The 12,455-nt window shown below is 47.3% G+C and overlaps 4 protein-coding genes across 4 annotated transcripts; 2 read left to right on the top strand and 2 right to left on the bottom strand.

The window, feature by feature from the left end:
- Positions 1-58: 58 nt before the first annotated feature.
- On the bottom strand, positions 59-6,210 carry LOC136185176 (structural maintenance of chromosomes protein 3-like). Its single transcript, XM_065972252.1, has 35 exons — positions 6,085-6,210; positions 5,951-6,026; positions 5,859-5,897; positions 5,736-5,803; positions 5,605-5,679; positions 5,442-5,536; positions 5,309-5,387; positions 5,137-5,254; positions 4,967-5,081; positions 4,851-4,911; positions 4,711-4,785; positions 4,499-4,663; positions 4,314-4,438; positions 4,161-4,260; positions 3,982-4,095; positions 3,818-3,921; positions 3,664-3,763; positions 3,466-3,602; positions 3,256-3,406; positions 3,039-3,198; positions 2,823-2,972; positions 2,676-2,745; positions 2,543-2,624; positions 2,372-2,491; positions 2,235-2,306; positions 2,105-2,179; positions 1,817-1,931; positions 1,689-1,759; positions 1,534-1,623; positions 1,252-1,338; positions 977-1,189; positions 830-910; positions 683-766; positions 396-573; positions 59-340 (listed from the first exon to the last, which is right to left on the bottom strand). The coding sequence occupies exons 1-35, from the start codon at positions 6,097-6,099 to the stop codon at positions 168-170; spliced, it is 3,633 nt and encodes a 1,210-aa protein (XP_065828324.1). The 5' UTR covers positions 6,100-6,210; the 3' UTR covers positions 59-167.
- Positions 6,211-6,341: 131 nt separating this feature from the next.
- Positions 6,342-8,900, top strand: LOC136185183 (TNFAIP3-interacting protein 2-like). Its single transcript, XM_065972261.1, has 6 exons — positions 6,342-6,819; positions 6,963-7,388; positions 7,461-7,829; positions 7,885-8,115; positions 8,167-8,292; positions 8,344-8,900. The coding sequence occupies exons 1-6, from the start codon at positions 6,481-6,483 to the stop codon at positions 8,719-8,721; spliced, it is 1,869 nt and encodes a 622-aa protein (XP_065828333.1). The 5' UTR covers positions 6,342-6,480; the 3' UTR covers positions 8,722-8,900.
- Positions 8,901-9,003: 103 nt separating this feature from the next.
- Positions 9,004-12,323, bottom strand: LOC136185199 (aurora kinase C-like). Its single transcript, XM_065972279.1, has 11 exons — positions 10,559-12,323; positions 10,467-10,505; positions 10,362-10,414; positions 10,191-10,299; positions 10,037-10,116; positions 9,834-9,972; positions 9,684-9,779; positions 9,580-9,632; positions 9,458-9,530; positions 9,248-9,406; positions 9,004-9,195 (listed from the first exon to the last, which is right to left on the bottom strand). The coding sequence occupies exons 1-11, from the start codon at positions 10,568-10,570 to the stop codon at positions 9,085-9,087; spliced, it is 924 nt and encodes a 307-aa protein (XP_065828351.1). The 5' UTR covers positions 10,571-12,323; the 3' UTR covers positions 9,004-9,084.
- LOC136185197 (cathepsin B-like cysteine proteinase 3) lies at positions 10,730-12,111 on the top strand. Its single transcript, XM_065972276.1, has 5 exons — positions 10,730-11,082; positions 11,214-11,332; positions 11,408-11,760; positions 11,820-11,910; positions 11,963-12,111. The coding sequence occupies exons 1-5, from the start codon at positions 10,753-10,755 to the stop codon at positions 12,078-12,080; spliced, it is 1,011 nt and encodes a 336-aa protein (XP_065828348.1). The 5' UTR covers positions 10,730-10,752; the 3' UTR covers positions 12,081-12,111.
- Positions 12,324-12,455: the final 132 nt, after the last annotated feature.

The following is a 12,455-nucleotide window of genomic DNA, read 5'->3' on the forward strand; positions in this document are numbered from 1 at the left end:
CCGGGAGTCTATGTCCACGCCCCCTATACTGGTTGCTCGGTTACGCGCGTACTGCAGGTCCACTTGTGATCAACTTGTTTTCAACTTAGATACTTCTCATTAGCACCAGAAACGGACAGCATGGATCCAACGCAATAAACTTTTAGAGTAGTTACGCCATCAAAGTTTCACTGAGCTTCCGACGAAACGAACTCCAAGGCCCCTTCTTTATCCCACTCCGAAATGGAACTTACTTTGTTACGCGAATACACTCCAAACACTTTGTCAGCGACTTCAATCATTTCGGGATGAAAGGTCGACGTAATGAACTGGGCTTCGTCAGAGATCGTCCTTATCACGTCTACGCAAAAGGGCGTCTGTCTGCTGAGAAGAAGAACGCGGAACAGTTTACCCACCTGCAACTGCGCTGCGATAGTGGGGATCCAAGAAAGCGTCGATTTCGTCGAAGAGATAAAAAGGACCGGGATCGCATTTTTGCACGGAGAAAATAAATGCGAGTGCGACAACCGTCTTTTGACCTCCAGACAGCTGCTGCATCTCGCGCAAGTCGGCACCCCGGCCACTAAACGACACCTAAACAAGAAAAGGATGTTGATTAACCTCCTCCTGAGGAAGGAACTGTCGTTGATTGCTTGTCGCCCCCGTTTTATATTACAGTACGTCCGTCCCGTGTTCTTCCTACCTGAATTCCTACGCCTTCGAGGAAGTCCGCGTATCGCTGAGATGGAGTACTTATACCAGATATAGTCGGCGTAGAGCTAAGCTCCTGAGAGAGAGAGAGAAAAAATTCCCTTGTCGCGTATTTCGCAAGAGGGGACCCGAGTTATACCGTTGGGTCTTTCTGATGCAAGCAGAGTTGCCCGTGACCGCCGGTCAACTTTTGAAACGTTTCTTCAAAATGGCTTGCAACCTCACAAAAAAAAAGAGCGCGCTCCATGCAACCGGTTGCCGAAATTTTAGACTCCCGCCAATCAACCTGTTTGAACGTGAATTCGATTTTCTCGTCTTTTTCGTTCGCCAGCGATTCCATGAGCGTCTGTATCCTCTCCAGTTCCTGATTGGCTTCTTCTAGATCCCGCTCGCGTGCGGCCAACTCTTCGACGACCTTATTGTACTGGTCCAAAGCGCGCATATTGACGCCGCTCGTCTGCTTCAGTTCAGCACTGCACCTCTGAAAGTCTCTTTGTAGCTAAAACGAAGAGATAGACGCATAACACTTATTACGTCTCATCGCGCGTCTTTCGAACTGACCGTGCCCAAGTCGACGTTCTGATAGCTCGTATAGGCCTCCGTCGGCAAAGAGCCGAGAGCGTTGATCTTCTGAGAGCATTCGCGAATCTAGTAGAAAGCGAAAGCGATAAAATCAATTTTTCAACGTAATACCGGCCGAACCTGCTTACGCAGGAAACGTTAGTAAGACAATACCCCACCCCCACCACATGTCCTCCCCGGGAAAAACCGGTGGGTATAAGGGACTTTCCCACGCCCACGTGCCAACCGTCCGTCCGTCCGTTCGCACGAACGTTCTCGCACCTTTTCTTGGAGCGCGAGTAGTCGCGCTGTTCTCTTCTCCGCCTTTCTCCGTTCCTCGTTGAGACGCTTCACGCGCTCGTCTTCGACTTCCTGCAAAAGTCGAAGGAAGTAAACGAGACTTCCGACTGACGGCGCACTTCCGTCTTCCTGCTCACCTTCAAATCGTCCAGAGCCAGTTGTTTTGCTTCCGTTTCCTTTTCGGCTTCTTCCCGCTTCTTTTCCATGGCTGCGAATAAATTTGGAAACGTAATTATTCGCCCTTTTATTGTCGCGTCTTGTGTACCGTTGATGAGACTGCCAATGGTCTGCTCTTCGTCGTGTTTGCTCTGCATTTCTTCTTCGAGCTCTCTCACATTGTTTTCCCAGTCGTCGTAGTCCATTTGACCATCATCAAGTGACTATAAAGAGAGAAAGAATTTTTTGGGGCCGCCAAGCACAACAGATACTAAACTGTGAAGCTAAGTATAGCGAAAACCACTTCCCTAACAACGAATCTGATAGAGACGGGCGAGGTTATAAATAAATAAATACCCTAAATGAGCTAAAAAAAGGCAACCCCCTCCCGACTAACCATATCCAAATCTTGTTTTCTCTTCTCAAGATTGCGCTCTAATAGTTGCGAAAGCTCCGTCCTTTCGGCTTCGATCTGAGAAAAACCAAAAGTGCGGCCTACGTGCGACACACGAGGTCTTTTTTTGTACTCTGCTTCGTTCCCTCATGACTCTCTGCACTTCCTGTCGAAGTTTCTGCACGTCGGATACCAACTCGTCCATCTACAGCGGAAACAGAGGGGGGACAGCGTGACAAAAGACGCGCTATACGCGGCGGCTCTACGCACTCTTCTCCTCTCGGCAGGCGAGAGTCCGCCAAGGAAATTGCTTCTCTTTTCTTCTTCTAAAAGCCTGATGCTCTCGCGATTCCTATTCACTTTTCTTTCCGTATTGAGAAGCATTTCAGTCTAGCACGAAGAATTCCAAAGAAAACTATAAAAATCCCGCCGCCCTCTTACCGTGTCCTCCAACATTTTTTCCAAGGATTTTATCTCGTTTTCCAGCTGCACGGGTTTCGTCTTCGTTCGCTCGTACGTAGCCCTTCATCCAATGCGCTTTAGCAAGGAACTTCGTCGAATTCACCGATCGTACCTGTAACTTTCCAATGTAGTTTGAAACTGAGCGATTGTCGCCTTTTTCTGTCGAATCTCCACGTCGACGCGTGCAAAGTCAACGAGTCAAAAAAAAATCAAAAACAATAATTATCATTCGAGAAATAGTAGTCAACAAAAAGGATATGATTGAATTCCTCCTTCGCAGCAGCCAAGTCTTCCTGAACGACGATCTGTCTCTTTCGCGCGTCGGCAATGAGACTGACGCTCTTCATACGAGACCTTTCCTTTTGCACATAGCCTCCCGATATAGGCCCCTTAGGCCTCACAAGATCACCTAGAGAAAAAAGAGAGAGAGAGCGTACTGTATCGTGAGTTGTCTCTCAATCCGCGGTCCCCCCACCTTCCACAGTGACGCAAGTGAAACGATCCGATTTGCTCGATCTGCTCAAGCGAATCGCGTCGTCGATGCTCTGACAGAGCAGCACGTGCCCGAAGATCTGACGCAGAACGCCGGCGAAAGCGTCGTCGGTCGTCTTCACGTGTTCAACAAGCGGAGTGGCCTAGGAAGACTATCGTTGAACCCCCTACCGCCAATTATTGACCAATCTATTTCAAACCTTTGGATCGTTCGGAAAATTGGCCGCGCTCGGGTTGACCGTTTCGAGCGGAAGAAAGGTGAGCTCGCCGGGATAAGCGCGCGAGTTCTCCGCCATGATGTTAACGATGTTCAACGCCGTGTCCAACTTATCGACGACGACGTGAAACAGTCTGAAAAGAAAGACGTAATAGTTGACTTAATTTTTTCTCCCCCTCTTGATCGATCTCACTTGTTTCCAGCTGCGACGTCGATGGGAGTAAAATACGCCGGCGACGCGCTGATGAAATCGATGAGAGGACCGTAGACGCCGTCGTTTGGGTGATCGGCGAGAATCTTATTCAAAGAACTGAGTCCCTGTGCTACCGCCTAGATAGTAAATGTTTTTTTTTGAATTTTCGACGGCGAGAGTTTCTCTGCTTTTCCTTGCCTTTGGCATGAGACTTTTGTGCTTTTCTTCGAGTTCGGTTAGATAGCGACTCGCTTGTTCGAATTCGTGCTCTTTCTGTTTCACTTCGTCCCACAGTCTCCTAAGAGCTCAGGGTTCAATTTTTTTTCCATATCGTTGTTGACATCGTTTTCACCTTTTCTCCGCTTCCAGTCTGTCGCAGTCTCGTTTCATCTCGAATCTTCGTTTGCTTTCGGCGGAGAAGTCGGACATTACGGACGTGACGCTCGCCTTGCATTCCTACTCTCAAAAAAAGTCATAATATCTCGTTCTGTTGCGCAATCTCATTTCCAAGCCTGCCTCTTTAGCTTTTCTCTTTTTCGCCAATTCCTTCTCTTTCGCTTGTATGTCCTCTCGCAATTCCAACGCTTGAGTCGCCAAGTTATCGCTCATCTTTCGCAATTTCATAAGTTCCTGCGAGAAAAGGAACCCCACGTCGTCGTCACGACGTCACTTTCTCCGCCAGTGTGGGCTGATACCTGTCTGATCCACGCGTCCCTTTCTCTTTGACTGGAAAAGCGTTCCCTGTGGCCTTCTTTGGCTAGCAGCGCCGCTTGCTCTTGTTCACAGGCACTCAATCTGAATCTCTGAAGTTGCGATACCTTTCTTTTGCCCCTCGATTTATTCTCTACCTTTCTCTCAATTCGGCTTCCTCGCGCTTCAGTTTAGTGAACTGGGGTTCCAATCTCTTCTCCATCGTCGCAGTCGTTTCTTTAATTTTCTCTTCAACAGATTTTCTCTCGTTCGAACGCCTCGCCTTAAAAACTCCTCTATCTCCCGTTCCTAGTGTAAGAACTCTCGGGTTTTATTTTCCTACTCTCGCACTCTCCTCTTCCTCGCACTTCGTCCTCAAATCCGAAATGAGATACTGGCACTCGGATCGGCGTTCAATCGCTTGCCGAAGCTGATCTTTCAAGCTCTTGATATGATCCTCGTAGTATTGAACCCGATTGCGTTCCTCTTTCTCTTTCCTTTCCATCGCCTAAAAAAAAAAGAATATATAAAGTATTAAAGGTAAGTCTAGCCAACTTCAATTTGGCCTCGTATCTCCTGAAGGCCGTCCGCCAAAGTATTCAATTCATCGGCAACGGTGGCTTCCTGATACTGCAACAACAAAAATTCTACTGTGCAGACACTCTCTCCCCCCAAGTCTCCTTCTCTCTCTTTACTCTTTGTAATTTGTCTTGAGCCAGTCTGGATTCCTTTTCCAATATACCGTATTCAAGAGACCTAGACAATAGAGTGTCTACGTCCTCATAAAGAACATTACGCGATTTCGTTCTACCGCTTAGTTTTATCCAATTTTTGATATGCTTCCAATTCCGATTTTTCGTCCTCCAAAGTCGCCAAGTGATCTTTTAATTCGTTGACCAATCCTACGGCTTTTTGCTTATGGAGAGCTGCGCAATAATTACGCCATTTCATCCCCATCGTCCCTTCGGACAATTCACCGACCGTCTTTTTCCAATATAGTCGTGCTCTCGCGCATGCGTTCGTCGAACGTTTTCGCTCCAGCAACGTCGAGAAGAAGACGAAGACGAAACGCGTCACTTGCAGTAGCAAGTTGAGCAACCTACAGAGAAAAATATATATATTCAACATACCAAAGCAGAATCCTTCAACGCACTTTTCCCTGTTTCACAATATAATACGGATTATTTCGCGAGAATCCGGCTGCTTCCAGGAGATTCTTAATTTGAATTTGCCTTAATCATAGACTATTTTTATAACGTGTTTTATGGCTTGTGTTTATTGTTTACGGCCGATGTTTTCCGTTCACGTAGTACATGTCTTTTCCCGGGGAAATTTCCCGCTTTATGACGACGTCGGAAACGTCTCGCCTGCGGCCTTCGACCTTGCAACAAAAACGGATATTATGTACGTGAGCGGACAAATACCCGGTAAAATTGAGTGCCATCTCACCGGAAGTCGACCGTCTTCGTTTTCAAATGTAATTTCGACGTAAGCACTAAGTATTTGCCTTTCACCAGAACCGTCCTACAAAAAATATATATAAGTATCCTGACTTGGAATAATAGACTGTGAATACTAACGTTTAGAAGGAGATGACGTTGTTCTTCTGTTAGTCTCGAATATTCGTCGCTCAGTACGAATGCGATGGCTGTTTTGTGTAATTCGGTTCAAAATCGGCGTCGCAATAAAAGTGGATCTCTTACCTGAAAAGAAGTTGCTCTTTCCTGTCCCATTTCTTCCGACTGAGAGAAGGGAGCGAGTTGCAGAGAATTGAATGGAGCTATCGAAGAATTACCAAACACGTTGTTCTTTTCGTGAAGTGGATGAACGACGGTACGGTTTCTGTAGCTCCGAAAGCCTTCGATAACGACCTGAAGAGAACGACGGACGCTCCTAAGAGAAGCGATGCAACAGAACATCGAAGCGTGCCTGTTTGATATGCATGAGGTCGGTGGAAACGAAGGACGGAGGTTAGACGAGGAGAATCGCTGAAGGCGCGTGAAATGACGACTTCCCGTATTAACGCCCGCGCGCCTCCTCCGGACGATCCCGTCATTTTGCGTCACGCTTCCGATGATCTAACCATAGATCTATGATCTAACAAAATTCAAGATCACTCGTGATGATTGCGCAATTTCCCCAATGCTATAAAGTCACTGCCTAAAACATACTTTCTTCAGTTAGCGCACACGTACATTACACGCGTTTGCCGCGTGTAACCAGGGAAATTTCGTGACGTAGCTGTACGTAGGGCGCTTGCGTGAACGCCTCTCAAAAGTACGCATCAGTGTACTGTACTCATAAAACAGTCGAAAGTCACGGCCAATGTCTTCGATCGAACTCATATCTGCAGACGGCGACGGCGGTGGGGGAATCTCAAACAGCAGCGATGAGTCGCCTGATTCGATCAAGGCTCGCGACGCGACGAAACGGCTCGCGCTCCTTTTTCACGAAAAGCAAACGGAATTGGCGCGAGCGGCTGAAAAAATCAAGCATCTCGAAGCGGCACTAGAAGCTTCGGAGGATCGAATAGCGGCGGCGACGTCGTCGCAAAGCGGCCCACGAGGAGGCCCCGCCTCTCTCGCCTCGCGCAAAGTCATCGAAGAGCTATCAAAAGAAAATGCTCGCCTACAAGCGACGCTTCGCAACAGCAAAGCAAACGCGGTAAACGTCTTCCTGCATTCGATCATGGCTAGAAACGGACGTGATCTCGAATAATGAAACCCCCCACAACTTTCCCCGGGGATTTCCCCTCCCGCGCGCGTGGGTTTTTTTCCTGTCTAACCGGTTCGGTTTGTTTTATTTAGGCAGGTGAGGATTGGATTCTCGTCACCGGCGAGCTGCGTAGGGAGAACGCAAACTTACGCAGCAAATTGAAAACGACGCAAACCGCTCTCGATTCGATCAATCCCGATCCGAACGACGAAAAGCAATCGGCCGGCGAAATTCTTCGTCTCTCGTCGAAACTCGTCGAAATGGAAGATCAGCTCAAGGTGAAAAACGCGCTCATCGAAGGCCTCTCGACGCACCTCGCCGAAACTCAGAAGCGCGTCGAGAAACTCGACTTCGAACTTCGCGATGCGCGCGCCGCCGCCGTTGTCCAGAGCGACGCTAATGAGACGACGCAACTAAAAGCGGAAATCGAAACGACGAATAAAAAACTTCGAAAGGCGGAAGACGACGTCGCTCACTTGCAAAAAGCCTTGGAGCAAACTCAATTGGAGAAGACTCAGGTGAAATACTCGTCATTTATTGCTTTTTTTTTTCTTATTTCTCACCTGTTGATTTCTTTTTCTTCTTCTCAGGCTATTGAGGTGACGCACTCTTGGGACGCCTATTGCAAAGAGCAGGATAAAATAATACGCAATTTAGAAAAGGAGTGTGCGAAACTCAAGGGTCAAGTAGACCAACTCCAAGTGGGCAAAGAGTCGCGCAAACGCGACGTCGAACGCATACTCCTCTCGGCGAAACAGCTCGTCGACAAGGAGCGAAAGGATCGCGTACGAGCTCAGGCAGCGACCAAGCGTGCTCAAGAACAATTTGAATTGCTCGAAGGGAAATATCGATTGCTTGAGCACAATTTCAAAATTGAGTCCGATCGACGAACGACGTTGGAGGAGGAGTTGGGCCAGCGTCGCGACGATCGCGAGAGATTCGGCGTCCTAGAGCAACAAGTGAGTGTAAAGATCTTTCGCATCATATGCATATTTATAGATTTCCTTTTTTTAGGTCGTCGTATATAAGGAGGACTTTGAAACCGAGCGTCGCGATCGCGAACGAATTCAAGCGGAGTGCGAGGAATTGAATGAACAGTTGAAAGAGTGTCGAAAGAGGATACGAACTTTGGAAGACGAGCGACGTCAGTTGACTGCAGCCGCGCCGCCACTCGCGCCGTCAGCTATGGCAGAGTCGAGACGAAGCTCAGCCGGCGGCGGCGCAACCGCCATGGCTAATTATCCGGTGAGTAGCTAAGGTCACCTCAATATTTCGTAGTTGACGTTTATTCTCTAGTTATCGAGTTTCGAGCATAAGATGGTTCTTCAGCATCAACAGCGGATCGAGAATCAGATCAAGAAAGATAGGGCATCGTCACAACGGCGAATGTCGCCTCATAGGCCACCACCTGACGTCGAATCTGTGAGTTAATTGTGTTCTCCTACGTGTCACGTTAGCAATATTTATTACTAGGATTTGGTGCCGCGCTCTCTCACCCAGCATCTTGGCCCAAGCGGCGACGTCCAGATGGACTCCAGCTTCACTACTCTCACTACTCATTCGCAGCCGATTACTCAACCGACTGCTGATTCCGATGAGGAGCAGATGTCCATGTTCGGTGGGAGTCGATCGGTGATTGTGCCTAGGGATCCGTTTGAGGGACCGTCGGTGCCCTTGCGGATGGGATCGCTCAGTGCTCCGCCCGTGGAATCTTTGAAGAATAGTCAGGCTCCGCAGAGGAAGGGACGGGGTAACGAGCTCGTGTGTCCGCGCTGTTCGGCGGCGTTTGCTGCCAGAGATGGAGCCGCGTACATTGAGCACGTTGACAAGTGTTGCTCCCTTAGTGACTAATTGCTTTACTGATAATTTTTTTGAGTTTATTGCTTGACTGTAGTTAGCGCGTTTGGGGTTGAATCCTTGGGTTCATGACTATTTTTAGCATTAGAGTCTGGCGTTGCTTGCCTGATGTGAACTTCTGCTGTGCATCCATTTACCTTGTATGTTTGAATAGAAGCGCCCTTGAAGCCGTACTTTGCATGAAAAATGCCTTCAAAATACAACAAATAGAAGCCGCAGCCGGGTGCAGCTTCTCAATTAACGTCGGAGGAGAAGGATATGCGTATCCATAAACTCTACGTAGACGACGTCGTATGTACTACTTACCACCAAAAGAAGAAAAGAAATAGTAGAAATCCTAGTTTACGAGAAGCGCGGTCACTTCCTTTTGTGCACCACCAGCGAAGCGACGTCCGCATGTTCCCTTATCCAGGGATGAGTCAAAACGCGATCGAGACTAAGTCTCTCCTTCGGATCATGTCTCAGCAACTACGCGAGAAAAGAGAATCCAAATAAAGTATTAGATATATCATGTATGTACTCTCATAATTAGATCCTTTGCGCCTGGCGACACGTGCGCTGGAAAGTGAACGTCAATCCGGCATATTTTCTTGTACGTATCGCTGTGGCTTTTTGTCTCAAAAGGAGGGCTTCCTGTCAGGAGTTCGTAGCACAAAACACCGACACTCCAGAGGTCAACCTAAAATGAATTATCAAAGGACCTCGAGTGTTTGTAATGAAGGCGTTCTACCTTTTCGTCGTGCGTTCTTCCTTCGATCATTTCGGGTGGTAAGTAGTCCAACGTTCCACACAGAGTCTCTCGTCTGCACGCGCATTGCAATGACAATTAATGAATTAATTAATAGATATTACCTTGAAGAAGGCGAGTGAACGGACCATCCAAAATCAGCAATCTTGAGCTCGCCCTGTGAAAATTTATAAAAAGACACGAATTTACTTAATTTTTAAAATTCTACGTTATTTCCCAATAGAAGGTTTTCTGGTTTGATGTCCCTGTGAATAACTTTCTTCGAATGGCAATACTTCAAGGCGTCCGCCAGCTGAGCAACAAACTAAAAAGTCATAAAATTTCAAATATGCCTGTCATTTCATAACACATTGCATACCGTTGCTGATTTTTTCTCATCAAACTTCCGTTCGGCTCGAAGCGCCTTGTACAGCTCCCCTTGGGGAGCATACTCGAGAATAAGATACACGCGCGTCGTGTCGTAGAAGTAGCCAAAAAGACGTAAAATATTCGGATGCCTACAAAAAAAAAAGAAAGACTTATAAGAATGTCAAAAATATAATGTTCCCTACGAATACCTACCTCAAATGAGACTGAATTTCGATTTCTCGCCGCAATTGATGTTCGAAGTGGCCGCTCTTCAGCTGAGTCTTGGATAAAACCTGTAATAAAAATATACGTTAGTTCCGGTCTTTTCTCTCTCTCTCTCTCTCTCTCTCTCTCTCTCTCTCCTCGCCTTCATCGCTACGATGTACTTGGTCGTCTTTTCTCGCGCTAAATAGACGTTGCCAAACTTGCCCTTTCCAAGAGGCCGACCGATCTCGAAATCTTCGAGCGTCCACTTCCTAACGAAGAAGAAACGGATCGGATTCGGTTACCGTTATCGAACGCGAGGTTTTAGACGCACTTCTTCTTCTCCTCTCGGCTTGGTTGTGGTTTTTCTGGAGGCGCGATGGCGGCCTAGGGCAGAACGATCGCGTAGGGACGAAGAACGGTTAGAATGCCAACTCACTTTCGCTGTTTTTACGTTTTCTTTGCTGTGAAGAGGGCCCTAGCAGTTTTTATACATGATCTGAGTGCCTCGTTCGATTCTAGACGACCTACTTTTGAAGCCATGATCGACGAAACGGCGACGTTTTTCAATGCACCCGGGACTTCTTTGTCTCGTCTTCTCGGCCAATCACAAGGTACGAGACGTCACACACTTAAATAGAATGCGTGTGCCCCGTATGTGAGATCTTCACACGTGGAGAATTTCTCCAAATCAGTAGATAATTTTAATACCGCAAACCATCTTCATGCGCTTGCTTTTTCATGCTCTCTGCGTTCTCCACTGCATTACATTGTCCTATGCAGGCAATAAAGAGCTTCAAAAACTCGTTAAAATGGTTAACAGTCTAAACACAACGTGGAAAGCCAGCGAAGAAATCTTTGATAGCATTCCTGATGAAGTTTTTGAACAATTATATGGAACCACGTTCAACTCCACTGACAACATTGAAGTCCTTTCGTCATTTGCATACGCCAACACAGGAATGATTCCTGAGTCATTTGATGCTCGTACTCAATGGCCACACTGTCCAACTATACGATATATTAGAGAACAAGGACGATGTGGAAATTGCTGGGTAAGCACATTAGAGTAGACAATAAAGACAAAACTTCGAGTCGTCGTGAGGCGATGCAACGCTGAGAAACTAAAACGAAACCAAATCTAGCCAAAACGTTTACCTAATGAATGCTCTTGTGGACCGCGCAGGCTGTTGCAGCTACAGAGGCAATGAGTGATCGCTACTGTATCCATTTGGGAAAGGTTCTAAGTCTATCTGCCGCCGATCCCACGACTTGCTGTACTCGCTGCAGACCGAAACCAGCAGGGTGATATTTCCCCATGCAGTTTCACCACTGCCTTTTTATATGTACTCTTTTTGTTTCGTTTTGGCGTGTTTTTAGATGTCGTGGCGCATATGGACCAGAGGCATGGATATACTGGAAAGAAGAGGGCATTGTATCGGGAGGAGACTACAGATCTGAGTCGGGATGTAAACCCTACATCTTTCCACCACTGACAAAGTCTAAATACGACGTAAAGCCATCGAAGGCTGTTACGCCTTCTTGCATTCGTCGTTGCCGGCCTGGCTACAAGTCGTCTTTCAACGACGACAAACACTACGGGAAAAGAGTGTATAAAATTCGTGGTCGTACAATTCGCGAAAATGAGATGGCTATCCAAATGGAGATAATGACAAATGGGCCAGTACAGGCAGGGATCAAAGTCTACGAAGATTTTCTCGGCTATAAGAGCGGTTAGGAATTAATAATAGGAAATATAGGTGCATCAGTCAGCCTAATGGTCTTTTTATAGGCGTCTATCAGCACCACTATGGCCGTTTGAAAGGCGGACATGCTGTGAAAATAATTGGCTGGGGAGTGGAGAATAACGTCACCCCATACTGGTGTGACTCCTAAGCTAACTTTTGTCCTTTAATTTACCACGTACGTTTTCAGGCTCGTTGCTAATTCGTGGAGTCGAAAGTGGGGCATGAACGGGTGCTTCAAGATACGGCGAGGTCGAAACGAAGGGAATATAGAGGGTCGCGTTGTTGCAGGACTACCAATGTATTAGCCGTAGAATTTATCGTTCGAGAAACGTGCTGCAGGATCGACGATTCGGTGTCGCGACGCGTTTCTCGTCGAGGAGGGGCCCCCTCTTCTGATTCTCCGCGCGATCCGCTGTATTCATACGACAAGGTGAAAGATCTTCGTCGGTTTAGGCATAGATCGTATGGTTTTAGGCCGTCCGAAGCACATTGTCAATTTCTCCATGGATATAGACTATATGATTTGTCGGCGTAAACCCGTCTCGTGACCTTGACCAGTATGGCGCGTCGATAGGGTCAAAAATACCCTCTCAGAGGGAGGGACCTTGACCGCTTCAGAGTACTCTCTGACCAGGACCGCTTCAGAGCGGTCCAGTCTTGAATTTAATTGGTAGGCGTCA

Source organism: Oscarella lobularis, chromosome 3, assembly GCF_947507565.1.
Source record: "Oscarella lobularis chromosome 3, ooOscLobu1.1, whole genome shotgun sequence".
In the NCBI taxonomy this organism is placed as follows: Eukaryota; Metazoa; Porifera; class Homoscleromorpha; order Homosclerophorida; family Oscarellidae; genus Oscarella; species Oscarella lobularis.

Bases quoted from the DNA above. Each gene is read 5' to 3' on its own strand.
- LOC136185199 (XM_065972279.1), bottom strand. The intron at 10,415-10,466 runs GTGAGTTGGCAT...GTTCTGCCCTAG, and splicing joins AAAACGTAAAAACAGCGAAA to GCCGCCATCGCGCCTCCAGA. The intron at 9,407-9,457 runs GTAGAACGCCTT...AATTCATTTTAG, and splicing joins GAAGAACGCACGACGAAAAG to GTTGACCTCTGGAGTGTCGG.
- LOC136185197 (XM_065972276.1), top strand. From the start codon at position 10,753: ATGCGCTTGCTTTTTCATGCTCTCTGCGTTCTCCACTGCATTACATTG. The intron at 11,333-11,407 runs GTGATATTTCCC...GCGTGTTTTTAG, and splicing joins TGCAGACCGAAACCAGCAGG to ATGTCGTGGCGCATATGGAC. The intron at 11,761-11,819 runs GTTAGGAATTAA...GTCTTTTTATAG, and splicing joins TTTTCTCGGCTATAAGAGCG to GCGTCTATCAGCACCACTAT.
- LOC136185176 (XM_065972252.1), bottom strand. The intron at 4,786-4,850 runs GTAAAGAGAGAG...TTGTTGTTGCAG, and splicing joins CTCAAGACAAATTACAAAGA to TATCAGGAAGCCACCGTTGC. The intron at 1,760-1,816 runs GTACACAAGACG...ATTTATTCGCAG, and splicing joins CATTGGCAGTCTCATCAACG to CCATGGAAAAGAAGCGGGAA.
- LOC136185183 (XM_065972261.1), top strand. From the start codon at position 6,481: ATGTCTTCGATCGAACTCATATCTGCAGACGGCGACGGCGGTGGGGGA. The intron at 7,389-7,460 runs GTGAAATACTCG...TCTTCTTCTCAG, and splicing joins CTCAATTGGAGAAGACTCAG to GCTATTGAGGTGACGCACTC. The intron at 8,116-8,166 runs GTGAGTAGCTAA...TTTATTCTCTAG, and splicing joins CCGCCATGGCTAATTATCCG to TTATCGAGTTTCGAGCATAA.